Source organism: Acomys russatus, chromosome 4 (genome assembly GCF_903995435.1).
Source record: "Acomys russatus chromosome 4, mAcoRus1.1, whole genome shotgun sequence".
In the NCBI taxonomy this organism is placed as follows: Eukaryota; Metazoa; Chordata; class Mammalia; order Rodentia; family Muridae; genus Acomys; species Acomys russatus.
In genome coordinates, this window is record NC_067140.1 from 58,297,142 (window position 1) to 58,323,641 (window position 26,500).

Consider the following 26,500-nt stretch of genomic DNA (forward strand, 5'->3'; position numbering starts at 1 on the left):
CCTGGCTGTGACAGTAAATTTCTAATGCCCTCCTTTTTTTTTTTTAAGTTTTTTTTTTTCCCGAGACAGGGTTTCACTGTGTAGCCTTGGCTGTCCTGGACTTGCTTGTAGACCAGGCTGGCCTGGAACTCACAGCAATCCGCCTGCCTCTGTCTCCTGAGTGCTGGGATTAAAGGCATGCCCCACCACTGCCCAGCCTCTAATGCCCTTCCTTAAGACACACATTTTATCTTGCTGGGGACTAAATTCTTAGTTCTGTAATTACTACAAGTGGAATGTGACCCATGATCCTCTTCCATTATCACCTAAGGGACTCATGGCCCTACCTGGGGAAGGACTGTGTCTGCACATTTTCCAGGAAGTGTCCTGAATAAAGCTTTTCAACTTGATGAACAAAGTCTACAGTTCTTCTTTCTTTTTCAGAAAAACATTCTTTTTCTTTTAAAATTTCAACCTTGAATAAGAAGCAATTAGAGCAATGACCACACAAAAATCAAGAACATTTGCAAAACAAAAGGCACAAGATTAAATGCCATTTAATAACTGTATTCTGGGTTGGAGAATGTAGCTCACTGGTAGCAGGCCTCAAGCCGTGGGCTTGATCTGCAGCACCACAGAGGAAGATGGGGAGAGGGGGAGAGGGCGGGAAGAAGGGAAAAGGGAGGGAGGGGAGGAGGGAAAAGGGAGGGAGGGGAGGGAGGAATTGTATCCTGCACTAACATTTTTTTATTCCACTGTTTATTTTGTGTATGCACCTATGTGTGAGTGTGTGTGTGAGTCAGAGGACGCCTTGATGGAGTTGGCTCTCTCCGTCCACCAGGAGGGTCCCAGGGATAGAAGCCAAGCTGTCGGGCTTAGCAGCTGGAGCCTTTATCTGCTGAGCATCTTTCCAACCTTGTAATCAGTACTTTTTACATTAATATACATTCACATAATTCTTCCATTACAATAATGTCAAATACCAAAATAGTCACAATCATTAAAAAAGATTGTGCGAGGCATGTTGGTGCAGGTAATCCTAGCACTTGGGAGGTAGAGGCAGATGGATCTCTAGGAGTTCGAGGCCAGCCTGGTCTACATAGTGAGTTCCAGGACAGCCAGGGCTACACAGAGAAACCCTGTTTCAAAAACCAAAAACATAAGCCAGGTGGTGATGGTGCATGCCTTTAATCCCAGCACTCAGGAGGCAGAGGCAGCTGGATCGCTGTGAGTTCGAGATCAGCCTGGTCTACAAAGTGAGTCCAGGACAGCCAAGGCTACACAAAGAAACTCTGTCTTGAAAAACCAAAAAGAGAAAAATAAACCAAAATATAAATAAATAAATATTAAGTTTATTTATATATTCCCTAAATACTAAACTTATTCATTTTAAAGTTAAAAAATTCATCAAAGTGGTCTAATAAAAGTGTAACCACCACTGGGTATGGTGGTACAAGCCTTTAATCCTAGCAGTTGGGAGGCAGTGGCAGGCAGATCTCTGTGAGTTCCAGAACAGCCTGGTCTACAAAGCAAGTCCAGGACAGCCATGGCTACACAGAGAGACCCTGTCTCAAAAAAACAAAAAACTAACTAACTAAATAAATAAAAATTAAAAAAAAAAGAAAAGAAAAAGAAAAACCAAACCAACCAAACAAACAAAAAACACCAAAAACAAAACAAACAAACAAAAGGCGGGGTAGGGGGAGGACCAGCCAGGCATGCCTGTAACTTTAGCGTCCAGAATGCTGAGGTGGTACCAGGATCAGGAGCTGAGAGGCCAGAATCCAAGATTCTGTCTCAAATGAAAACAAAAGCTACACAGTTTCACCTTTACTTACCAAAAAGTCCCGTAGACTTTTATCAGTTGTAAAAAAGCATATCTTGAGCAACTCATCTTCCACATTGAAGCCCTAAAAAGAAATTTTAAAAACTTACATGTGTGCTAAACCACTTGAACATAACTATGTTAGATACAGAATGCTGGACTGTGACATGCATCCTGCTAAAAGGCATGCCCATTTCTACTCCGGGAATGTTTCCTTTCTACATCAATTGGATGTACTGATTGCTTGTCCTCAAAGCCCTTAATGATTTTTCCAGAGCGAAGGCAACACTTTAAGGTAATGCCAGGCAACCAGAGGACCAAAACTACAACAAACTACTATGGTAGTTCACTTGAAAACAAAGGTTGACAGAAACGACAAACTCCTCTGCACTTTCAGAAAGCCACTCTGGGCAAAACTGCAGCCCAGAACGAGGACCCGGAGGCAGATTCTAGGACTTCCCTTCTCCACTGAGCCCCTACGCCAGGGCATAATCCAGTGGAAGATCAAATGGAGAGGTAAGAGTCCCGTGAAGAGCACAGAGCATCCACCAGCAAACCTCAGGCCTGTGCATGGCACGTGTGCAGTCTTCCACGAAAAGCGCTGGCTAGGGTGGCGGGCTGCATGTGTGTAGTCCAAGCACTTGAGAGGCTGAGACACGAGGACAGCGAGTTCAAGGCCAGTCAGGGCTACACAGCGAGACCGTGTCTAAAAACAAAACTAAGAGATGCCAGCTGTGGCGGCTCATGCCGGTAATCCCAACACTCAGAAGCTGAGGCAGGAGGATCACAAATGAGTCTAAGGCCAGCCAGGGTTGCAGAGTGAATCCTCGGCCGTCTTGGCCTCCAGAGAGGCTCAGAGACAAGTAGGTCATTACCACTCACCATGTTCCTCAAGAGTGTGGAGGCTTTTTTTACGTTGCTCTTTTTCAAACTGTCAAACGCCAGATCCAGGCCTATCCTAACCAGCTCCTCCAGCCGCTGAGCAGAATGGCCGGTAGCCCTGAAGAAAGCCTGCGCCTCTGGGATTCTGTTATTTAAAATGGCGTCGGCAATAACTTCCTAGGAAAAAGAAGAAAAATGTAAGTTTAAGCTCCTTTTAGATTTCTTATTACGATTATCAATACAGAATGTATACATACATTAGATACCTACTGAGGGGTCTTTGATTGAAAAATCTACTTCTAGGCAAGGTGTGGGGAATAGGAGCTACCTACAGCCCAGAACCTCACAACCATGAAAACAATGGCTCAGTGGTGCCCTCTTCTGGAGTGCAGGCACACATGCAGGCAGAACATTATATACATAATAAATAAATCTTTAAACAACAACAACCGTGAAAACACAACGAAAGCAGTTACAGTGCTCACCGCTGAGGGCTGAGGTATCAGCACAGGAGGCACAGAGGGAATGGACTGAAATGAGAAGAGCGACCACAGTGGGGGTGGGAGGCTCAGGACATGTGACTCAGCAGAGATGACTGATCAGAAGACAGGGATTCCCAAAGAAGGGAACATGGAGTGTAGACACAAAGTGAAAAGTACTATGGGAAGCCTTCAGAGACTCCAGGTCACTCAAAATAATAGGGGAGAGCAACGGATGAGACTCAAAAGAACAGCTGATTCCATCAAGAGCCTGTGCAGTGTGAGGTGCAGTCCTCAAGCTCACGTGGAACCACAAGACTGTAACATCAAGAGGCCATGTTTTTTATCAGACGCTTTAGGTAGCAGCAGGGAATGGACTGAAAGGTCAAAGACACAGCTGAAGGTCAAGATTACGAGGTGTGGAAAGGTCACTGCAAAAGAGACCTAAAGTGAAGATCTGAACCCAGAGGGAACAGAACAGAGGCATTCTTTCTTGTACACCTGCAGGCCAGAAGAGGGCACCAGACCTCATTATAGATGGTTGTGAGCCACCACGTGGTTGCTGGGAATTGAACTCAGGACCTTTGGAAGAGCAGACAGTGCTCTTAACCTCTGAGCCATCTCTCTAGCCCCAAATGGAGGCATTCTTAACGGAGGCCTTCATCATCTGAAAATCATGTTAGCCGTGTGCAAAACTGTGTGTGCACATGCACACAAGGGCTCTGGAGATAGTCGATAGCTTATGTCACAGAGAACTGTAATCCCTGTCAAAACACAAACACACACACACTCACTCAGCAGGCTGGGGTCAGGGAGGAAGAGGGAGAGAAAGAGAGAGTTAAAAATCAGTGATCTTGAGAAAGAACTGAGGACTGCTGATTGTGCTCTAGCAAACACTAAAGGGAGGAACACAGGCAGAGAGGCCTGTAAAGCAGACAGACAGAAAGTAGCCAAAAGTTAGCAAGAAAAGCAAGCCTCTGGGTGGAGAAAGGCAGTGACGCAGTGCTCCCGGTCCCTCTGCCCTACAGCAGCAGTACTGAGGACATGGCCAAGTCTCTGCGTTGTCCCTTTCACTCTGCTGTCCTCGGCATCTGCATCAAGCCACTGGCTTTGCCCGCCCCCAACACACTCTCTGTAGAGGGAGGGACTCTCCCAAGTCAGACAGACGGCACGCAGTTTTAGCTAATTACTACTTTGAAAAGAGAAGCAAACAGATGGACAGATGGAAGATTTAAATGGTGAATGTGTCTGTTAGAATTTATAATAAGTAAGACTCAAATCAAGCACACACCCTGGTAATGATGTCACAGAAGATCCTCGAGGTCTAAGTGTCAGAAGTAAATTCCATTTATCCAGAAGTCACAAGTACCCTGGAGAGGATGGTGCCCTAGGCCTACAAGGGAGGCTGGGGTTGGAGGGGTCATAAGCTTGTGTCCACTCTGGGTTACAAAACAAGCTCAAGGAAGCCTGGGATGGTGAGACCCTATCTCCAAAATAAATAAAACAAAACCAACTTCCAGGCCACACCAGTGGGGCAGGACTGCCAGGAGACGGGTTCAGAGCTGGTCCTGTGGTAGATGTGGCGTTCTGAGGGCACCTAGAGGCACAGGATTAGGAGGAGCTAGAGACAGGGATTTGAAACCATGCTTGGAGAGCTCACATCAGTAAAACCTGGCCAGACCCCACATCACAGCATGCACATTCTGAATTCTGTTTCTTCTGGTATTTTCTTAGGCTATCTGAACCTGAAAATCAGATATGATGAATATTCATATTTACCTCAAAGCTGAGTTTCTCCCAAATTTCACCCTCCATTACTGTGAGGACATCTTCATTCACAGCATACTCATCTATGGCTTCTGCCGGCTTCCAAGGAAACTTTATCATAAAAGTCCGAAGTTCATTGATGTAGCTGGTCCAAACGTCCACTCCTTTCTGTAGATGCCCGTCTAGCTCTTTATAAGCCATCAGTGTGCCAGTGTGCGTGCCAGTGTGCCAGTGTGCGTGTGTGTGCATCAGTGTGCCAGTGTGCATGTGCGTGCATCAGTGTGCCAGTATGCGTGTGCGTGCATCAGTGTGCCAGTGTGCGTGTGTGCATCAGTGTGCCAGTGTGCGTGTGCGTGCATCAGTGTGCCAGTGTGCGTGTGTGTGCATCAGTGTGCCAGTGTGCGTGTGTGTGCGTGTGTGAGAGACAGAGAGAGGCGGAGAGAGGCAGAGACAGAGACAGAGAGAGACAGAGAGAGAGAAAAAGTGTATATATGAATGTGCATAGACATATATGTGTGTGTGAGAAAGTGTGTATATGAATGTACATAGGCAGGTGTGTGTGTGTATGTGTGTGTAAACAGGCATGGGGAAAAAAGGAGGAAGAACACAACACAACTTGTTGAAAGGAACTCCGGAAACTGTCAAATTTCAAAACAAGCATTTTCAAAACAATAAGCCTGAAGCTTTACTTCCATTGCTACAGAGTCTTCTTTATTTACTCTTCTACCATTATCCCAAGATCTTTCTGCTTAGTGTTGCACCCCTCTCCCTCACTCGGCTTTCTTCACAGCGGTGTGTCCAAGGAGCCCAGCTTCCCTGTTTTGTTCTGCCCATGCGCCCGTGCCCACCCTGGCTGCTGTCCTCACCTTCAGTACCATACGCCCGTGCCCACCCTGGCTGCTGTCCTCACCTTCAGTACCATGCGCCCGTGCCCGCCCTGGCTGCTGTCCTCACCGTCAGTACCATGCGCCCGTGCCCGCCCTGGCTGCTGTCCTCACCGTCAGTACCATGCGCCCGTGCCCGCCCTGGCTGCTGTCCTCACCGTCAGTACCATGCGCCCGTGCCCGCCCTGGCTGCTGTCCTCACCGTCAGTACCATGCGCCCGTGCCCGCCCTGGCTGCTGTCCTCACCTTCATTGTAAAGGAAAAGCTCCTTTATTTGTTTGTTGAGGAAGGACAGGGTGAGGTGAAGCAGCTGCTCTGCAAAGTGTTTGCTCTGGGTCTCAGAGTCACTCTCTCTAATTGCTGAGCAAAGTAAATCCAGGGCTGGTGTCATCTCTTCCACCTCTAAGAACAAATGAGGAAATTAGCAAGGGAACCCTACACCACCCCCTACATCAGCACATCCAAAATGTCAGCTGCAGGACTCTTACACACACAGGTCCAGTGTCTCACCTTCACAAGCTCGCACCTTTAGGAAGGCTCACTGCTCGCAAACCTCAGTGCCTGCAGGCACCAATAAATATTTACCAGGACTTTGCCCACTTGGTGCTTTATGAACTCATTTTATTTCTTTTCGATAACTAAGTGTTTACTCTCTTTCCGGAGACTGAGGTTCGGAGAGAGCAAATCACTTCTCCAAGCTAATTTTGGAAGTAAATGAAATGGCAGAGCCAAAAACTTGAGCCTGTGTGATTCCAAAGCCACTCCAACATGCATGTGGGGGACAGGCGTGTACCATGCCCTGAATCCCCTCTCTGCGTTTGAGGGCCCTGCTTACCTCAACATTCCCTCAGCTTTGCAGTTGCATGCGTGTGAGAATTGTGAGAACTGTGGCCAGGGACAGTGGGTCAAGCTTCTATGAAGACAAAAGGGGATTAGGAGTGTAGCTCAGGGCACAGCACTTGCCTAGTGTACGCAAAGGCCTAGGCTTGATCCTCAGTGGGAAAAAAGAAAGAAAGAAAAAGAGTGGGTAAGGGATAGAGGAAGGGGGGAAGAAAGAGGGGATTCTGTTCTCTTTCTTTTTCTTTTTGGAGACTGGGTCTCACTATGTAGCCTTGCCTGACTGGCCTTGAACTCACTACGTAGATCAGGCTGTCCTTGAACCCACAGCAATCTGCCTACTTCTGCCTCCCAAGTACTGAAATTAAAGCCCTGTACCTGATTTTGTTTATTTTGAGACAGGGCCTTATTATTCAATCCCAGCCTCCTTCAAACTTAGCAGGTGGCACAGACTAACTTTGCACTTGCAGCCCTCCCTCCCTCCCTCCCTCCCTCCCTCCCTCCCTCCCTCCCTTTAGAAATGCTGGAATTACAGGCATGCAACACCAGGCCTGATTGAAAGACTGCCTCACTTTGTTTTCTTTTATTGTTTTATTTTAATGTGTCTGAGTGTTTAGCCTGCCTGTATGTCTATGCACCATGTGTGTGCCTAGTGCCAAGGGAGCCCTGAAGAGGAGGGCATCCGCTCTCCTGGACCTGGAGTTACAGATGGCTGCGAGCCACTGTGTGGGTGCTGAAAATGAACCCAGGGCCCCTGGAAGAGCACTGAATGCTCCTCTTTACCAGCAAAAAACCAGTAGAAAACAGTAAGAGGGCTGGAGAGATGGCCAGTTCCCAACACCCACATCAGGTGGCTTATAAACATGTCTAACTAGTACCACCAGGTTCCTCAGGTGTCCCCAGGCACCTGTACAAAAATGCAGGCACATATGCGCAAGCAGGCACACACACACAAGCAGACACACACATATACACATAAATTATAAAAGCAATAATAATGAGAAAATGTCTAAAATGCTAAGTCCGTACATTACTTACGTTTTAAATATGAATGGGATGAAAAGTGGTGCAGCTGATCAGGAGCAGGAGATTTTGAAGACGGAGTGAGAAGATTTTCCTTGCTCTTCAAGAAGAAATCTACTGTGTCCAGCTGACGGTTTTCTATGCCAGCCTAAACTCAGAGAGGAAAAAAGCCAGGTAAGATTTTCCCTGTATGGGCTTGGAGGAAGCAACTCATTTTTTTCTTTTCTTTCTTTCTTTTGTTTGTTTGTTTGTTTTTTGTTTTTCTGGTTTTTTTCTTTGTTTATTTGTTTGGTTTTTTGATTTTTCGAGACAGGGTTTCTCTGTCTAGCTCTGGCTGTCCTGGACTCACTTTGTAGACCAGGCTGGCCTTGACCTCACAGAGCTCTGCCTGCCTCTGCCTCCTGAGTGCTGGGATTACAGGCGTGCATCACTACAGCAAAACAACTCATTGTTAATGATCCTTCTGTGACTCCAGTTCAGAGCTACTGCACCAGCAACGCCTCGGGTGCTGCAGGCCCTTTGTGGACAGGGGCTACGAGCTGGTCCTATCCACCACAAGTTGGCAACTTGCTCAACAGTCTTGTGTCCAAAGATTTTGGCAATCTTTACTCCCAAACCCCAACCAACCTTTCAGCTGGCTGTTTATTGTTAAAAATAATCAGAAGAGGAAATATGTTGTATTTTCAGGATAAAAATGTTTGAGTTAGATAGTATGAGCATTCTTGGACCCTCTTACTCTGAGCTAGTCACACAGTAGTACTGCGAGCAAATGTGGGGCTGAGGCGGCCCTTCGCTTAACAACGGAAGAGTTTTAACTCAGGCACATTCAGGGCACACGCTTGTATATTCAAAAGAGAGGGGACAGTGGATGTGGCAACACATGGGACACCAGCACTGGGGAGGGTCAGGCAGGAGGACCTGAGTTCCAGGACAGCTTGGACTACAGAAGGAGACCTTGCCTCAACAAATAAAGATAACCATAGAAGACGGAAGCTGTTGGTCTGTGGAATTCATCTTAACCACTCTTGGTTTTTTCCCCTCATTTTCTCAGTTTGTTTGCTCTCATTTAAGCAACTTTGCCTCTAAAAGTTTAAGATCTTCAGAAGCAACATTTGTACGCAGTTTACTTGTGCTCAGTAGAGGGATGTGAGATTTTACACGTACATGCAACACAGATGTCATAGATTGGGTGTGAAAAAGAAGACTGGAAAAGGGGCTAGAGATGGCTCAGGAGTTGAAACTGCACTCGCATGGCTCCTCACAATTGCCTGTAACAGCAGCTCCAGGGGTATGATGCCCTTCTTTGGCCTCAAAGGACACCTGCCCTTACATTCACATACCCCTACACACATACACACACACACATAAACACATACCCACACACACACACATACATGCGTGTACACACACACACACACACACACACACACACACACACACACAAATTAAAAGTAATAAAGTCTTTAAAAAGTTGGAGGGAAAGGCCTAATGTGTTGGTGTGCTTAAATACAGATATATTCATAAATATTCTTTCATCAACATTTTTGGTTTTTCGAGGCAGGGTTTCTCTGTGTAGTCATGGCTGTCCTAGACTCACTTTGTACACTAGGCTGGCCTCAAACTCGCAGTGATCCACCTGCCTCTGCCTCCCAAGTGCAGGGAACATTTTTTTAAAATCACAATAAAAATAGGAAATTTTATTGCAGTTTGTAGCTGCACTGACCTTAAATTCAAAGATATTTGTGAAAAAGATTCTAAAATAAACTGAGAGTTATTAAATACATCATATATATATATATGACACACAAACAACACACACACACACACACACACACACACACCACTTGCACTCAGAATTCGGGAGGTAGAAGCAGGAAGAGCAGGAGTCCTCAGTCAGTCTTAGCTGCACAGCAAGTCTGCGACTGGCTGGGATATTCTTACCTCAAAACAAACAACAAAAGCCTCTCAGAAATGCCCTGACTTGTACTCTAGTTCCTTTCTTTATTAGTATACTGTGGGCACTGGATTGGCCACTCTGTGTCTATTCTTAATCTGAGAGAGAGAGACAGAGAGAGGAAATAAAAATTACTCAGTTGTGGGCAGTTCATGTGATTGTTTTATAAAAGAATGTGTGTGAACTGTAAAATGATATATAAATTCAAATTATATCTTCTAAATCTGGATAGGAGTAAAGAAATAAAAGGTCATAAATATCATGTCTACTCTGTTCTCCACAGCTTGATTCTTGTCATATTAGCTTATTATTAGTTTATTGTTGTCTCCATTTCTATCACATTACCTTTCTTAAATAGCATGTTATGATCTCATATCGTTTTTTTAAATTTTTTATTTATTTATTATGCATACAGTGTTTTGTCTGTATGTAGGCCTGCATGTACACCTGCACTCCAGAAGAGGGCACCAGATCCCATACAGATGGTTGTGAGCCTCCATGTGGTTGCTGGTATTGAACTCAGGACGTTTGGAAGAGCAGTCAGCGCTCTTAACCCCTGAGCCCTTGATCTCCTATCTTCAGAGCCAGTAAGAGTATTAAGAGTTAAGAAAATAGACCTGGACAGATGAGAGGTGAAGATGGCTAGAACACACGGATTCTTTCAGTCACTCATTAACACAGGCACATGATAGCCAGTGAAGTGGGACAAGTGCCATGCTGTTACCTCTAGAGCATGTATAGGGATGGAGCAGCGTCCCCAGCCGTTGAGGTGGCAAAGGGAGTCCACAGTGCTGGCACTTCCGTGGATCATCAGTCTGTTCAGAAACTCCTCTTGAGTTAAACCAAACAAAATCAGGGAGAGACCATTTTCTGCGGGAAAATAAAAGTCAGCATTAATAAATCAGTTGGGACGTAGAGGTTAGAATTATGACTTAGAAATTGATTTCTAGCCAGGCAGTGGTGGTGCACGCCTTTAATCCCAACACTCGGAGGCAGACGATGGTGGATCTCCGTGAGTTCATGAGAGCGACTGCCAGGACAGCCAGAGCTGTTACACAGAGAAACCCTGTCTCAAAAAAAAATAAAAAAAAATTGATTTCTAATTAACCAATATTTCAATACTATAGCTAAAATACATATGTTGGGCTGGGTATGGTTGTGCATTTCTTTTACTTCAGCACTTGGGAGGTAGAGGCAGGTGAATCTCTGCAAAATCTCGGATAGTTTGGTCTACAAAGTGAGTTCCAGGCCAGTCAGGGCTATATAATATAGTGAGACCATATCTCAATGGAGAAAAAAAAAAAATCTCAGGCCAGGTGTGGTGGCACATGCCTTTAATCCCAGCACTCAGGAGGCAGAGGCAGGTGGATCGCTGTGAGTTCGAGGCCAGCCTGGTTTACAAGGTGAGTCCAGGACAGCTAAAGCTACATAGAGAAAGCCTGTCTCGAAAAACAAAAAACAAAAAACAAGAAAGAAAGAAAAAAATCTCTGTGTGTGTTACTCTGTGTATTAATTACTTTTATTACTGTGATAAAACACTATGACCAAACTTGGAAAGAAAAGGGCTTATTTCACATTAAAATTTGCAATCGTTCATTTCATAAAAGGAAGTCAGGGTAGGAACCTGGAGCAGAGGCCATGGATAAGTGCAGCTTACTGGCTTGCTCCCCAGGGCTTATTCAGCCTGCCTTTTTTTTTTTTTTAAATGTGTGTGACATTTTGCCAGTGTGCACATTATGTGCATGTCTGTTGGGATTCCCTGGAACTGGAATTATAGACGGCTATGCGACCATATGGGTGCTGAGACTCAAACCTGGATCTGAACTCCTGAGCTATCATCCCACCCCTCAGCCTGCATTTTATACAACTCAGAAGAACCACCTTCTCAGGGGAGGTACCACCCACAATGGGCTGGGCCCTCCAGATCAATCATTAATTGAGAAAATGACTCCAGCCAGACTGCTTGTAGGCAAGTCTGTAGCGCATTTCCTCAGGTGAGGGTCCTCTTCCCAGATAACTTTAGCTTGTGTCAAGTTGACAAGAAAAGCCAACCAGGACACAGCCTGAATTACTATGGTGTTAATTAACTGCTTATTTTTCAATGTTTTATTGTATTTATTTATTATTGTGTGAGTATGCATTTGTGTGTCAAGGTGCATATATTTGGAAGTCAGAGGACAATTTACGGGGATCAGTTCTCTGCTTCCACCATGTGGGTTCCCAGGATGAGACTCAAATTATTAGGGCTAGTGGCAAATGCTTTTACCCAACAGGCTAGCTTGCCTGCCCAAGACTTTTCTATTTAAAACACCGACCACAGCCTAATTTTTATAAGAACAATGCTTTAGGGCTTGTAGAGGAATGTTAATTCAGTCATGGCTGTTCTGGCAAGAGATCACATCCAAAGATCTGCCATTATATATGACCCAGCTGGAATATAAACACGCCTTTAATCCAGGAGACAGATGCAAACAGATCTCCGTTCAAGGCCAGCCTGGTATAGAGCACGCATGTTTGAAAGTGATGTCTGTCTCATTGAGTGGCAGAGAAGGTGTGACAAAATAGGAGATGTCCAACTTTCAAGAGGAGAGGGAAAAGGGAAGGTACTTAAAAGGCAGTTTTACTGGGACAGTAATGGAGAGACCGGTCGCAGAGAAAGAATGAGAGAATGAGAAGCCAGAAGATTAGATTGCTGAGTTAGTTTGAGACCAAGCAGAGCAATTCAGAGGCTGAGAGAGAAGCCAGATTAAGTAAGTCAGCTGGGAGAGGAGTTTGAGCCAGAACAGCTGAGTTGAACCACCCAGTCCAGAGCTCAGAAAGAACAAGTAAGGGTGAGCTTATTAAGCAGTACGTTTCAGAGGCTGAAAACATTCTAGGCCTAGGATACATTGTATAGAGGCTAGAAGCTTCCAGGACTAGGATGAGACCTGATAGGCTGTGGTCAGGGCCCCACCAGTCAGAGGTCTTGGGGGTGGGGGAAAGAGGGCAGAAGAGGGAGGATAGGTGGGAACAGGAAGATACAAGGGAAGGGATAACAATCAGGATGCAAAAAGAATAAATTATAATAAATGGAAAATTTGAAGGAAAAAAAAAAAAAGAACCCAAAACAGATATACAACAGTCTCCCATAGAGAACCAACTGTCTGTAATTCCAGATCTAGGGGATCTGACCCCCGTTTCTGGCCTCTGCTGGATCTGGAATTATAGTCAGTTTGTGCTCATGTGTGTAGGTGTTTTGTCTACATGCAATGAGACAATGTTACAAAGAGTAATAGCAACTTTCCTCCCCAAGTAAGAACCACTTAGCAGGAAGACCAGGCACATGCTGGCACCAAGGCAGCAGAAGTGACCTACATTAAGAAGTCACCTTTAATCCCAGCACTCGGGAGGCAGAGGCAGGCGGATCACTGTGAGTTCGAGGCCAGCCTGGTCTACAAAGCGAATCCAGGACAGTCAAGGCTACACAGAGAAACCCTGTCTTGAAAGGAAAAAAAAAAAAAAAAAAAAGAAAGAAATCACACCTTGCACTGGCAAGAAGGCTCAGTGGGTAAAAAGACCACCAAGCCTGAAGATTCTGAGTTCAATGCCCAAGGTCCACACGGTGGAAGGAGAGACCCAACTCTCCCAAGTTGTGCGTGACCCCCACATGAGTGCACGCACACGATGCACGGACACACTCGAGTATGGGTGAGAAACTCGTAAGTATAATTTTAAAAAAGTAACCACACAGCTCAGCAGTGTATTCTAATTGGATACAGCATGCTCACCTGTCAAAATGAGGCACAGCTGCTGGTCTCCGCCGCTGTCTACAGGCGTACACCTCTGGCTAAGAGAACAACACTGCGTGCTCTGGGTCTCCAGGTCCCAGAGGATGACGGTGCAGCTGGTCCCTCCTACTGCCCAAGTAAACAGGGCAGTGAATCCTGTCACAGACAGACACCTGAGCTCTGAGGGCTGCTCTTGTTCACTTGGGTGCACTGTCTCGCACAATCTCCTTGGGTCACTGATCTTGATGTATTCCTTCTGCGGGAAAGCACACTGGCCACGCGTGACATCCCCTGGGATGAAAACGTGGTTTGGCCCAATAGGAGTATGGTTACCAGATCCTGGGGACTCTGAATGCAAAACGCCCTGGAACCACGGAGCACAATAGGAAACCTCTGGTTTCGAGCTTCTCATTGTTTCATTCAGGGATGACAGCTGGGCCCTCCAAGACCTGGAAGACAGGCAGCACTTAGCACCCATTACAGTAAGGGTCCCAAGTCAGGCACAAGCCAGGGGAAGACACGTTTCTAGAGGTATCTGTCCAAGAACGCAAGGCAGGCAGGTCATTCTGTGTCCAAAGCAACTTGTTCTACACAGGACGCAGCAAGCTGGCTAGAACTACGTAGCAAGACCGTGTCTCCACGTAAATAAATAAATAAACAAACAGTATCTGTCATGTAGAGACTTTTCATGAAAATATAATGTCAGGAGAAAGGACAAAATCCAAAAACAAAAAGGAAATACAATAAATAATCCTTTTTCTGTTTTGCTGTTGTTTTTGTTTTTTGAGACAGGGTTTCTCTTTGTAGCCCTGGCTGCTCTGGACTCACTTTGTAGGCCAGGCTATCACAGAGATCCGCCTGCCTCTGCCCCTGTCCTCCTTCCCCCAGGTGCTGGGATTACGGGTGTGTGCCATTGAGCCTGGCTTACACTAACCCTAAAAGTTAAGTGTTTATACCTATCAACTTGAAAGGACGCCTTTGTCAGTCTCACGTTGTACATAGAGTTAGCAAGGTCATCTTCGTCTATTCCCATAGGCCCTTCAAGAGGAAGGTCTTCCAGGGATCCTTTACACAGTAGGTGTCCTGGGTGTTGCCTACATTGAAAAAGAATGATAGCCATATCAAAAAATGATAAACAATCCCAAATTTGTGTCACAGGTACTTCTGGGTTTGTATGTGTATATGCATGTGTATGTGTGCCTTTTATTTTGTTTTTGTATCTTTTTGTCCTATTGATTTTATTTTTTTGGTTTGTTTTGATTTCTTTCTTTCTTTCTTTCTTTCTTTTTTGAGAGACAGAGAGAACACGCAGTTGAGTAGGAAGGGAGGTTGGGAGAATCTGAAAGGAGTTGAAAAGGGGAAGAAATATGATCAAAATATATTGTATAAAATTTTTAATAAAAACTGGACATGGGCCCAGCAGTGGTGGTGTGCACCTTTAATTCCAGCACTTGGAAGGCAGAGGCAGGTGGATCTCTGTGAGTTCTAGGCCAGCCTGGTTTACAGAGAGAGTTCTAAGACAGCCAGGGCTATACATAGAAAAACCCTGTCTCAAAAAACCAAACCAACCAACCAAACAAACAACAAAACAAAAAACAAAAAACTGGGTACCGGCTACAGAGAACAACAGCATAGATATTAAATTGATTGTCAAGACTGTCGTCTCTCTAACCTCCTTGTAGAACAGCGATAAAGTCAGCATCAAGATTTTGACTCTATAGAGTGGGGTAGGGTGGTGCACGCCTGTAATTCCAGGACTCAGGGAGGCAGAGGCAGGTGGATCTCTGTGAGTTCGAGGCCAGCCTGGTCTACAAAGTGAGTCCAGAACAGCCAAGGCTACACAGAGAAACACTGTCTCAAATAAATAAATAATAAAAATAAAATAAAAGAAAAAAAGGAAGGAAGGAAGGAAGGAAGGAAGGAAGAATTTGACTCTATGGGCTAGAGATGGCTAGTGGTTAAGAGCACCAACTCTTCCAAGAGACCTGGGTTCATTTCCCAGCAGCCACATGGCAACTTAAAGCTGTCTGTGAACTCCCATCTCTGCAAGCACTGCACACACATGATGAATGGACATACATGCAGGCAGACCACCCTGACATACAAAACCATAAAATAATAAAAAGTCTTAATAATGAAAGGAATCTTGGGCTGGAGAGATGGCTCAGAGGTTAAGAGCACCAACTGTTCTTCCAGAGGTCCTGAGTTCAATTCCCAGCCACCAAATCAGGGCTCACAACCTGTCATGAAGGTATACATGCAGGCAGAGCGCTCTATACATAATAAATAAATCTTTTTTTAAAAGAGGGCGGGGGGGTGTGACTGTATGGAGCCACTCATCTTCAGACGTGGGAAGAGCATCAGTATCCAGCAAGCTACAGGCTTGCTGATTTACAGGAGCTCTTAAGCCTTCCTGTAGCCTTACAAGCATAACCCACTTTACAGAGGCTCAGGAGAAACGCTGGACCAAGGCAATTCAACCATAAAGCTTGTGGTTTACAGGTTCTTTTTCTTTTTTTACAGTTATTTACTTATTGGGGGAAGGGAGGGTTCAGGCATCCCCCCAGCCCCCAATGCATGTGGAAGTCACATCTCGCCGGAAGCTAAGGTTTTTAATAACTCATTATGCCGCAACAAAGCAGGATTTAGGCCAGGATCGGTGACTGAGCACGAACCACAGTACATGTGTGAGCTAAGATGGGACAGTTGTGTGGAAAGAGGGTTTGTGCATCTGAGGAACAAAGAGGGCTGTGGTAGCCGGAGTGCAGCAAGTGACAAGTGTGGTGGCCTGAGGTGAGGCTGGCAAAGCTGGCAGGAGACAGGCGGCTCAGAGCCTGTGGGCTGGTAAGGAAGTTTAGCTTTCCTCTTGAGGAGAGAAGCGCAGCTGAAGAAGGTTGAAGCAGAACTACACCACAGCCACAGACAGAACACAGTAAGGAGGGGGGGAAGGCATTCGTGTCCTTATGGTCTTTGGGGGCGTTGGACTTGCCGCCATGTTGATGTTTGTCAGGAGGATGAAACATCTCACGCTCAGATGCGCGACGCGGCTGAGCCAGCGATGACAAGACACGGTAGCAGTGCTGCTCGAAGTACTCTGGAGAGGATGGGTTTAGGGGTGAGGACAGGCAGTTTGTTAAAGCAGTTCAGTAAGCAGACAGTGGTGTGGCTTGGGGGTAAGAGAGTGGAGAAAAGAGCACAGCCCGGGGAGGCCCTCGGGAGGAGCACAGCTGCCCGGGGAGGCCCTCGGGAGGAGCACAGCTGCCCGGGGAGGCCCTCGGGAGGAGCACAGCTGCCACGTGCAGACCTAGCACAGAAGAGAGGTGCAAATACAGAGAAGGAAGAGAAATAGGGAAAAGTCCCTGGGGAGGAAGGGGACCAAAAGCTAAAGGAGAGCGTGGTGGACATTTGATGGCTCCTGTTTCTTTTAGAACGCAGGAGGCAAGGTCCTTCAAGAAGAGAGAAGAGAGTTGGGCAATGGTGGCACATGACTTTAATCCCAGCACTCAGGAGGCAGAGGCAGGTGGATCGCCGTGAGTTCAAGGCCAGTCTGGTCTACAAAAAGTGAGTCCAGGACAGCCACGGCTACATAGAGAAACCCTGTCTGAACCAAAACAAAACAAAACAAAAAACCCCCAAAAAACAGAAACAAAAAGCAAGGAAAAAAAAAAAAAAAAAAACCACACACACACACACATTTCTGTAAAGGTGGGTACGGAGGTGCAGAAAAACTTTGTCTCAAAACACTACAGAAAAGGGGCTGGCACAGAGTGTTCCTGCAGTTTTCTCACAAAGGTAGAATTGCTTGGTTGCAGATGCTGAGGAGGCAGGGCCAAGATCTCACCCCAGGGTGATATTCTGGCAGGCCAAGTGCTACCATGGAGCGGGAGAAAGGTTTAGAGTGCATGCAAGGAGCTGAGTAAAACAACGGGCCACAAAATCCCTGCTTGAGAAGTGGGAAGTAAAGACAGGTGAAGAGAGACACGCAGAAGGTCAACGGGTTGGAAATCCCAGTGACGTCAGAGGGCAGCTATGAGTGAGCCAGCTAAAACTTTGGGAAGTTGTATTGGTCCATGTAGAGTGGCGATCTGCAGGACGAGTGATTTCCAATGCTGGCTAAGCCCAGAGGTTGACTGTGAGAATGGACAGCTAAGGTAAAGTGGAAGGAAAAGTCACTCACGTGATCAAAAGGGCAAGACTCAGCAACTGGGGAGGCTGAGCCAGAAAGATTACCCAAGCACAGCTCTGGGGGTCACACGGAACAACACAGCAAGGTCCCATCCCAAAAGGGAGAGAAAGACTGAAAAAACAAACTACCAGATGAGTTCCCAAAGAACATTTACAAACTTTATCGGGGAAAAAAGGGGAGGATAATATAAAATATAAGCACTACACTCCGCTCAGGGGCAGCAGTGCCACAAACAATTGGAAGAGAAGAAAAGCCATGAAGTAAGTATGACAAGAGCAGTCTGAATAAATTAAGGCCCCTGCTCAAAGATTTAAATACAAGGCCAGGCATGGCGACTGCTCTTGCCATCCCAGCACGCAGGAGGCTGAAGCTGTGAGTTCAAGAGCAGCCTGTATTAAACAAACAAACTATCAAAACAGTAAACCAGATCACAACATCCCCCCTAATTGAAATTCCATTAATGACTACTTGATTTTAGAACAAAGTCAAAACTTAAATATGCAAATAGCCATTTAAAACAAACTGGGGCTTGGAGTCTATCTCAGTGGTAGAGAGCTTGCTTTGCTGAACCACTGAGGCTCTGGGTTTGACCCCTGGCACCAAAGAGAAAGCATGACAGCTGTACAGATACCTGGTAGGTATCTAAAAATAAATTGATCCCTTCTTTATGAACCAAATAATAAGCAATAAAACTCACAGAGTGTTCCCAACTACTCACGGACGTGTGTTACTCATATCAAGGTGAAGTCAAAAGACTAAATGGTTTTGAATGGCCTATATATTTTTATCTTAAAAATGTATAAAGCCTAGTTCCAGATCATCGAGTTACAGAAGATTATAAGATCAGCAGCAGCAGGCAAGCCATCAGCATGGCTGAGGTCCTTAGCCACAGGTTCAGTTCCTCAGAGGGAAACACCATGGAAATCCCCAGGTGGAAAAGCCAGCTGATGTCTCAAAACATTGCACACTCCTATAAGAGGAACATGAGTCCCAGTGCAGCCAGAATCCCAAGCCACAAAAACAGCAAATCCAACAGCAGGTAAACACCGGTCTCTTCTAATCTTAATTGGGACAAGAAGCGAGGGAGTGATACATAAAAAGTAAGGCTTTTTAAATTGTACAATCCTGATTATTGATACAGCATAACCTCTACATAAGTCCACTTAAGTCGAAACCAAACCTTTGACAAACAAGACCGAACAAAATACAAAGGCAGCCAGCAGTCATCAGTCATTTATACATATTCATGCACAGTAGCAACCTTACTATAGGGACCATAATAAGATCTAACTGCATAGAAAAGGATGCATAAAACCAAACAAAACAGGGCTGGAGACACGGCCCAGAGGTTAAGAGCACTGTCTGTTCTTCCAAAGGTCTTGCGTTCAATTCCCAGCAACCACATGGTGTCTCATAACCATCTATAATGAGATCTGGTGCCCTCATCTGGAATATAAGCCTACATGCAGGCAGAACACTGTATACATAATAAATAAGTTTTATTAAAACAAAGAGAAAAACAACTGATGAGTAGATTTTAAGGCTTCTATGGATCTATTTACCTCAAGTGAGAAATTTTAGTCACTTGCCTACCTGAAATACAAATTTAGGTTAAGAGCAACTGCAGTATTAGATGAGGTGACAAGCACCAAAACATCTAAGTCCTGGGACACTTTCAATGATGTAAAGGAAGAAATGGCGGCTGGCTCCTGCTGCTCAGGATCTTCTTGAAGAAGAGCCAAGTCCACTCGAGCTACATGCATGCCGGTCACAGTGTCAAAAACATCTGCGTTAGAGTTAAAGAGGCGTCCGTTTTATAAATATACAGGTCCTTTTAAATCACAGGACTGTCTTGATTGCTACAACTTGTAGGTATAGCAGGAGGGCTGGAAACCGAGGCACTCTCCAAGGAAGTAAACCAGATGACTCAGAAGCCCGCAGCACCACAAGATGATGCACACAGCTCTTCCTCTCTACTGCACACCCGCACTGTTCTAGACTCCGAGACACTACTATTCCCCAGGGTATTGGCACATTAGCCAATACCCAAATACTATCTCAACATGTAACCAGCACTAAAAGCTGAGATGTCTAGTTTTCTCATAAGCCACCAAAATCTAAGTTATACTTAGATTACAACTAAATGTGAATATTAAATGTTTTTTCCTTCCTTTCTTCCTTTCTTTCTTTCTTTCTGTCTGTCCTTTTTTCCTTCCTTTCTTTCTTTTTTTGAAACAGAGCTTCTCTGTGTATTCTTGGCTGTCATGCAACTCCATCTGTAAACCAGGCTGGCCTTGAACTCACAGAGATCTATCTGCCTGCCTCTGCCTCCTAAGTGCTGATAAAAAGCTTGCACCACAACCATTGTGCTTGAATACTAAATTTTCATCAGAACCATCTGACCTATACTTAGACCCCACGGAGTGACAGCTGAAACACTAAGAGAAAGTGGGCAGGAGATAAAACTGTTAGTAAACTGCTCATCTAGCTCGATGAAGCCCTAAGTTCGATTCCTCACCACCATATAATCTGAACATAATGGCTCAAGCCTGTTTTCTCAAGACTTGGGAGGCAGAGGCAGAGTCAAGTGTTCAAGGCCATCCTTGGCTAAAAATAGAGTACAAGTCTTGTCTTGGCTTTTTTGTTTTTTAAGTCTGAGAATTTAAGTTTTTCTAAATAACTTAAACTCTCTAATAGCTGAATCAACTATCAGCTTTTAAAACTAATTAAATAAAATTAAATATCCATATGACTAGACAATTCCAAATGTTCTGCAGCCTCACATACCTGATGTCTACTGGAGTAGACAGTAAAACTTTATAATTTGGCAATACAAATTAAATCAATTTAGTATTTTATGACATTTTTGTGGGGAAAAAAACTCAATACATTTAAAATAGAAAAATCATCCATTTATGGGACCTGATTCAGAAGGACTGAGTCTGAGGCTGGTGTGGGCTGGGCTGAGTTCTTAGTTATAGGACTGTTTAAAAAACCCAAAATAGAAGGATGTGGTGGTGCATGCCTTTAATCTCAATAATCAGGAGGCAGAGGCAGGGCATCTCTGTGAGTTAAGAGGCAGTTTGGTCTATATACTGAGTTTCAGAATAGTAAGGGCTACATAGTAAGACCCTGCCTCAAGAATAAATACATAAGCCAAGCATGGTGGCACACGCCTTTAATCCCAGCACTCAGGGAGGTAGAGCCAGGTGGATTGCTATGAGTTTGAGGCCAGCCTGGTCTACAAAGTGAGTCCATGACAGCCAAGGCTACAAAGAGAAACCCTGTCTTGAAAAACCAAAAGAAAAAAAATAAAAAAGGATAGAAAATATATAAATAAACAAATGGCCAGGGATTGTAGCTCAGTGGTAGACTAGCACACACAAGGCCTCTGACCCTAACCCCAAACCATAAGGAAAGGAAGAGCACCCCTTTGTTTCATAAATAAGTCTCAAAAAGCACTTAAGAGGTCACTTCTTAAATCTTCAAGATAATTTTACTGCCAGATGCAGGGTACAGTATTTTCAAAAACTGTTAAAACTTATGCAAAACATTCATTAAAATGATTGAATTATCTGGGTGAGGTAACACATACTGGTAATCCCAGTATTTGGATATTTGAGGCCTCAAAACAAAAACAAAAAAAGAAGAAGAAACCTGATGGACTCACCACTGGACAAAATAAGGGAGTGATATTCATGTGGAAATGACATGTATCATATCATAAGCAATCATGCATGTTACAGGTACTTAAGTATAGTTTGGCTGGACGTAGTGGGGCACTCCTTTAATCCCAGAACTCAGGAGGCAGAGGCAGGTGGATCTCTGTGAGTTCAAGGCCATCCAGGTCTACAAAACTGAGTCCAGAACAGCCAGGGCTACACAGAGAAACCCTATCTCAAAAAAAAAAAAAAAAAAAAAAAAGAAGTATGGTTTCAATAAATGGATAAAGGATACAAATATGGGCAAGATTATTATGAGACTAAGGATATTTGTATACATTGAAATATATAAAGCAGCTGGGTGTGGTGGCACAGGTCTTTAATTCCAGCACTCAGAGGCAGAGGCAGGTGGATCGCTGTGAGTTCGAGATCAGCCTGGTCTACAAAGTGAGTCCAGGACAGCCAAGGCTACACAGAGAAACCCTGTCTCGAAACAAAATAAAACAAAACAAAACAAAACAGAAAAATATAAAGCAATATATGTATTTTATGAGAGTTTTTTCCCCCTGAAAATTCTCACTAAAATCTAACTACTCTCCTTTTGCTCCAGTTCCCTCAATTAAAAATGCAAATGGCTCATCTTTGTATGTAGTGTTTTCCCCAACACATTAGTCAATATGTTTACAGTTAAGGATACAGATCCAGCCAAGCGTACTCAGAACAAACAGAAACCTCCTGCAGAGCTGTACGTCAATAACACTGTCCACCGTCTGTGCAGGCAAGGGCAGCAAGAGGCAGTCCAGCGCTCTCAACCCAGACTCTCTACCTGGAAATACAGTGCGTAGGAGGAGACATCTATTGATGAGCAGTAATGACGTGTTGCTGTAAAATGACAGAATTCTCAAGGACTTGAAGGAAATGCCTGCGAAACAAAAGGATGGTATCTTACTGTTGGTAAATGTGATCTTATAAACACAGAAGAAAACAGATAAAACAAAAAAGGAAACTGCACTTATCCAACTTAAGGCAGCTACTGCTCATTTCTGTACAGACGCCAGGGGTTAGGGGGTAGGAGGGAGGAGGGAGGAGGGAGAAGGAAGGAGGAGGAGAAGAGGAAGAAGAAGAAGGAGGAGGAAGAAGAGGAGGAAGAGGAGGAGGAGGAAGAGGAGGAGGAGGAAGAGGAGGAGGAGGAAAGATGGCTGACAATGTCCTGGGGTTCTTTTTGTTTAAGGCTGAAGTCTCAAAGCACATCAAAGGTAGTTTCCAAAAAGCCAAGTTACCCATGAAAATCACACAAAAACAATTAGACATTTTCTTTTTCTTTAAGAAAAAGAAGGATTCTTCGGCCGGGCGTGGTGGCGCACGCCTTTAATCCCAGCACTCAGGAGGCAGAGGCAGGCGGATCGCTGTGAGTTCGAGGCCAGCCTGGTCTACAAAGTGAGTCCAGAATGGCCAAGGCTACACAGAGAAACCCTGTGTCAAAAAACCAAAAAAAGAAAAAAAGAAAAAGGATTCTTCACAGTCCAGGGTGGGAAGGGTGCTACTGTATCACAATTAGAGACCCAGGCACTTGGACTTCTGTTCCCTCCTATAGCTTATTAGGCCGACAGTCAACAGCTATGCTACCAGTCTCTGCACTGCCCAATAAAATACATGACTCATCAATCCACGGATCAGACATGATTCACCGTGACTAGCATCCAAAGATGCAGGTGAAGCTAATTTAATGTATGTTAGTTCATTACATAAAAAATGTCATTCTGACATGTAATCCATACAATTATTATTGTTGTTGTTGTTATTATTTTGGTTTTTAGAGACAGTGGTCTCTCTGTGTAGCCTTGGCTGTCCTAGACTCACTTTGTAGACCAGGCTGGCCTCAACTCACAGCAATCCACCTGCTTCTGCCTCCCTGCTGGGATTAAAGTCGTGTGTCACTTTGCCCAGCTTGCTTTTTTTTTTTAATGAGCTATTTTACTTTCCTTACAGTAAAACTTTAAAACCTGATATGTAAAACCAGTCTGGTGGTGCAGGACTATAGTCACAGCTACTCAAGAGGCGGAGGCAGGAGAATTTTAAGTCCAGGGCCAGCCTAGGTAACTTGGTGGCAAAAAAGACCTGGAGACTTAGGTTAAGTGGAGACTTGGCTCAATGACTGGGTGACAGCCTAGCGTGTTGGAGGCCATAAGTTCATTCCCCAGTATCCCTCTAAAAGAGAAAAAAGGGGTTTTTTTTTTGAGGCGCAGTCTTACTATGTATGCTAGGCTAAGCAGCAAACCGAGAGCCTCGGGCTTCTGCCTTGCAGGTGCTAGAATTACAGGTGTCTATTATCACTTCATTTCACAGTGACCTTTAAAGTAGCTTTTAGGCTTCGGATGTAACTCAGAAACCAAGGGCTTGCCTAGCACTTGTAAAATTCTAGATTTGGGGCCAGGTGTGGTGGCGCACGCCAGCCTGGTCTACAGAGCGATTCGTGGACAGCCAGGGCTACACACAGAGAAACCCTGTCTCAAAAAACTAAAAAAAAAAAAAAACAAAAACAAAAACAACAACAACAACAACAAACAAAAAACCAAACCAAACCCTCTGGATTTGATTCCAAGCATAAATTAAAAGTACAGTTTTAAGCTGACGTGGTGGTGCACGCCTGTAATCCCAGCACTTGCAAAGCAGAGGCAGACAGATTACTGTGAGTTTGAGGCCAGCCTGGTCTGCAAAGTGAGTCCAGGACAGCCAAGACTACATAGAGAAATTCTATCTCAAACCACCCCCCACCCCCACCAAAAAGTACAACTTTAATCATATTAACCACATTTCAAGTGCTCAACAGTGGCTAGTGGCTACAGGGCTGAGCAGTGTAGACCGCCCTCTCAGATTTCCCCTCTATCAGAACTTCTCATAAAAGACCATCATTAGCTGGGCATGGTGGCACACTCCTGAAATCCCAGCACTTGTGATGCAGGAGGATCACATGTTTGAGGGCAGCCTATGCTATACAGTTAGGCTGTCTCAGAAAAGGAAACAAAAGCCACAAATGTAAACATGACACTTACTGACGTCTTGATCTTCAATGAGCTTTCGCAGTGTCCCCCCACAGCAGCTGTGCAATAAGGCTGCGTCACACCTTCCGTCTTTCAAGTCAAACTCATACAGGCGCAGTTCATAGTCTTCTCTGGCAGCGAGAAGTCTGGGCTTGTCTGTTGATGTGCTGCTGTGAGACTCCTCCCATACGAAGCTGAGAAAAGAGTTTATTATATTTCTGTACCCATAATCCCACTGACCACGACAGCAGGCTAAAAGGGCAGAACGGGACGGCTTAGCTTACCGGCAACACCAAACCTACAAGCCAACCTAAGGGCATGGAGAGTACTTCAGGACTCTTCTCTTCCCCTCTCCTCATTTTCCCCTCTGTCCCTCTACATCATCTAAGAGTGGGGGTATGAAGTGATTGTTTGTTTGTTGAGACAAGGTTTCTCTGTGTAGCCTTGGCTGTCCTGGACTCGCTTTGTAGACCAGGTTGGCCTGGAACTCACAGAGATCTACCTGCCTCTGCTTCTGCTTCCGGAGTGCTGGAATTAAAGGCGTGTGCCACCATACCAAAGTGTATTACTTAAAGTTGGACTGAAGAGATGGCTCAGAGGTTAAGAGTACTGGCTATCCTTCCAAAAAACCTGAGTTCAATTCTTAGCGCCCACATGGCAGCTCACAATTGTCTGTAATTCCAGTTCCAGGGGATCTGACACCCTCTCACAGACATGCATACATGCAAGCAGAATGCCAATGCACATAAAATAAAAGATAAATTATTAAATAAAAATGTATTACTTATAAAGTAAATATATTACTTATTATAATCAGTAAAATGGGCTTATAAAGCTGGTGATGACTCAGTGGTTAAGAGCACTTGCTCACAACTCTCAGTAACCGCTGTTCCAGGGGATCAGACACCCTCCTCTGGTCTTGGCAGGCCATCAGGCACATGGTGCACATACATACATACATGCAGTCAAACATACACAGGAAATAAATGACTGCTTTAAATGGGCTTTGACTGAGTTGAATTATTTCAGATTTTAATTTTTTTGTCTTGGGGTTTTTTGAGACAGGGTTTCTCTGTGTAACCTTGGCTGTCCTGGACTCATTTTGTAGACCAGGCTGGCCTTGAACTCACAGAGAGCCGCCTGCCTCTGCCTCCCAAGTGCTGGGATTAAGGGCGTGTGCCACCATGCCCAGCCCATTTCAGATTTTAAAAACTGATTATGTACAACTGCACTTTGAATACTCCAGAATTCTATGGTATAGAACAACTGCCCCCAACAGAACTTGAGATCACGGGAATGCTCTATTTCAGACAGCCACCAGCCAGTGGGCAGACATGGCTAGAAGTGCTTCAACTGTGGGTACTGAAGCAAGGAGGTAAAAAAAAGTTCCTTTTAACAGCCACATGTGACTAATGACCACCATACTAGACAGCACAGTCACCAATTCTGGCTAGTGAGGACAGAGAGAGACTAATTGGATTAAAATACACTTTAAAATAAATGTGGCAGGCGTGGTGGCAAACACCTTTAATCCCAGCACTGGGAAGGCAAAGACAAGCAGATCTCTGTGAGTTTAAGGCCAGCCTGGTCTACAAATCAATTTCCCAGACAGTCAGAGCTGTTACACAGAGAAATCCTGTCTTGAAAAACCAATAAACACAAACAATCATAAGGGCTGGACAGGTGGCTCAGCGGCCACAGAGCCAGCTCCACAAGCCTGGGAATGGCAGTTTGGATATTCAGAACCCACATAAAAGGCTGTAATGCTAGCACTCAGGAGGAAGAGACAAGACATCTTGGGGACAAGCTAGCTATCTTGACCAGTTGGAGACTGAGATTCTGACTCCAGAAATTAAGAGGAAGGCCAGTGATGGCCCAGCAGGGAAAGGCACTTGCATGTAAGCCTGGCAACCTGAGTTGGGTCCCTGGAGTCCATGTGAAAGCGATCGCACAGAACCAACCCCTTTGCTGACCTCACAATCTGTGCTGCACCATATGTTCCCGAGCACACACACCCCCACACACAAACACTTCTAATAAGAAGTAAGGTTTAAAAATCATTTTGGCGAGAAATCTAGGAAGACACCCAATATCTACATTAGGCCTCTACATGCACACATGCACATGCGTGTGAAAATAAAGTGGAAAGGTCCAGGGCAGGCACATACTCATTGTCTTAGCTACGCAGAAGACTGAAGGAGGGGGGTCTCTTGA

General features: G+C 45.0%; 1 protein-coding gene across 1 annotated transcript in view; it reads right to left on the reverse strand.

The window, feature by feature from the left end:
• Window positions 1–26,500, reverse strand: part of Spg11 (SPG11 vesicle trafficking associated, spatacsin) — a 69,992-nt gene that overhangs the window by 40,162 nt on the left and 3,330 nt on the right. Inside the window, exons 2-13 of the mRNA XM_051144516.1 lie at window positions 24,299–24,480; window positions 21,943–22,167; window positions 19,177–19,369; window positions 14,354–14,491; window positions 13,398–13,846; window positions 10,355–10,500; window positions 7,692–7,824; window positions 6,063–6,218; window positions 4,945–5,120; window positions 2,687–2,863; window positions 1,818–1,889; window positions 327–454 (exon numbers count right to left, since the gene is read on the reverse strand). Coding sequence (XP_051000473.1) covers window positions 327–454; window positions 1,818–1,889; window positions 2,687–2,863; window positions 4,945–5,120; window positions 6,063–6,218; window positions 7,692–7,824; window positions 10,355–10,500; window positions 13,398–13,846; window positions 14,354–14,491; window positions 19,177–19,369; window positions 21,943–22,167; window positions 24,299–24,480 — 2,175 coding nt within the window. The remainder of the gene's footprint in view (window positions 1–326; window positions 455–1,817; window positions 1,890–2,686; window positions 2,864–4,944; window positions 5,121–6,062; window positions 6,219–7,691; window positions 7,825–10,354; window positions 10,501–13,397; window positions 13,847–14,353; window positions 14,492–19,176; window positions 19,370–21,942; window positions 22,168–24,298; window positions 24,481–26,500) is intronic.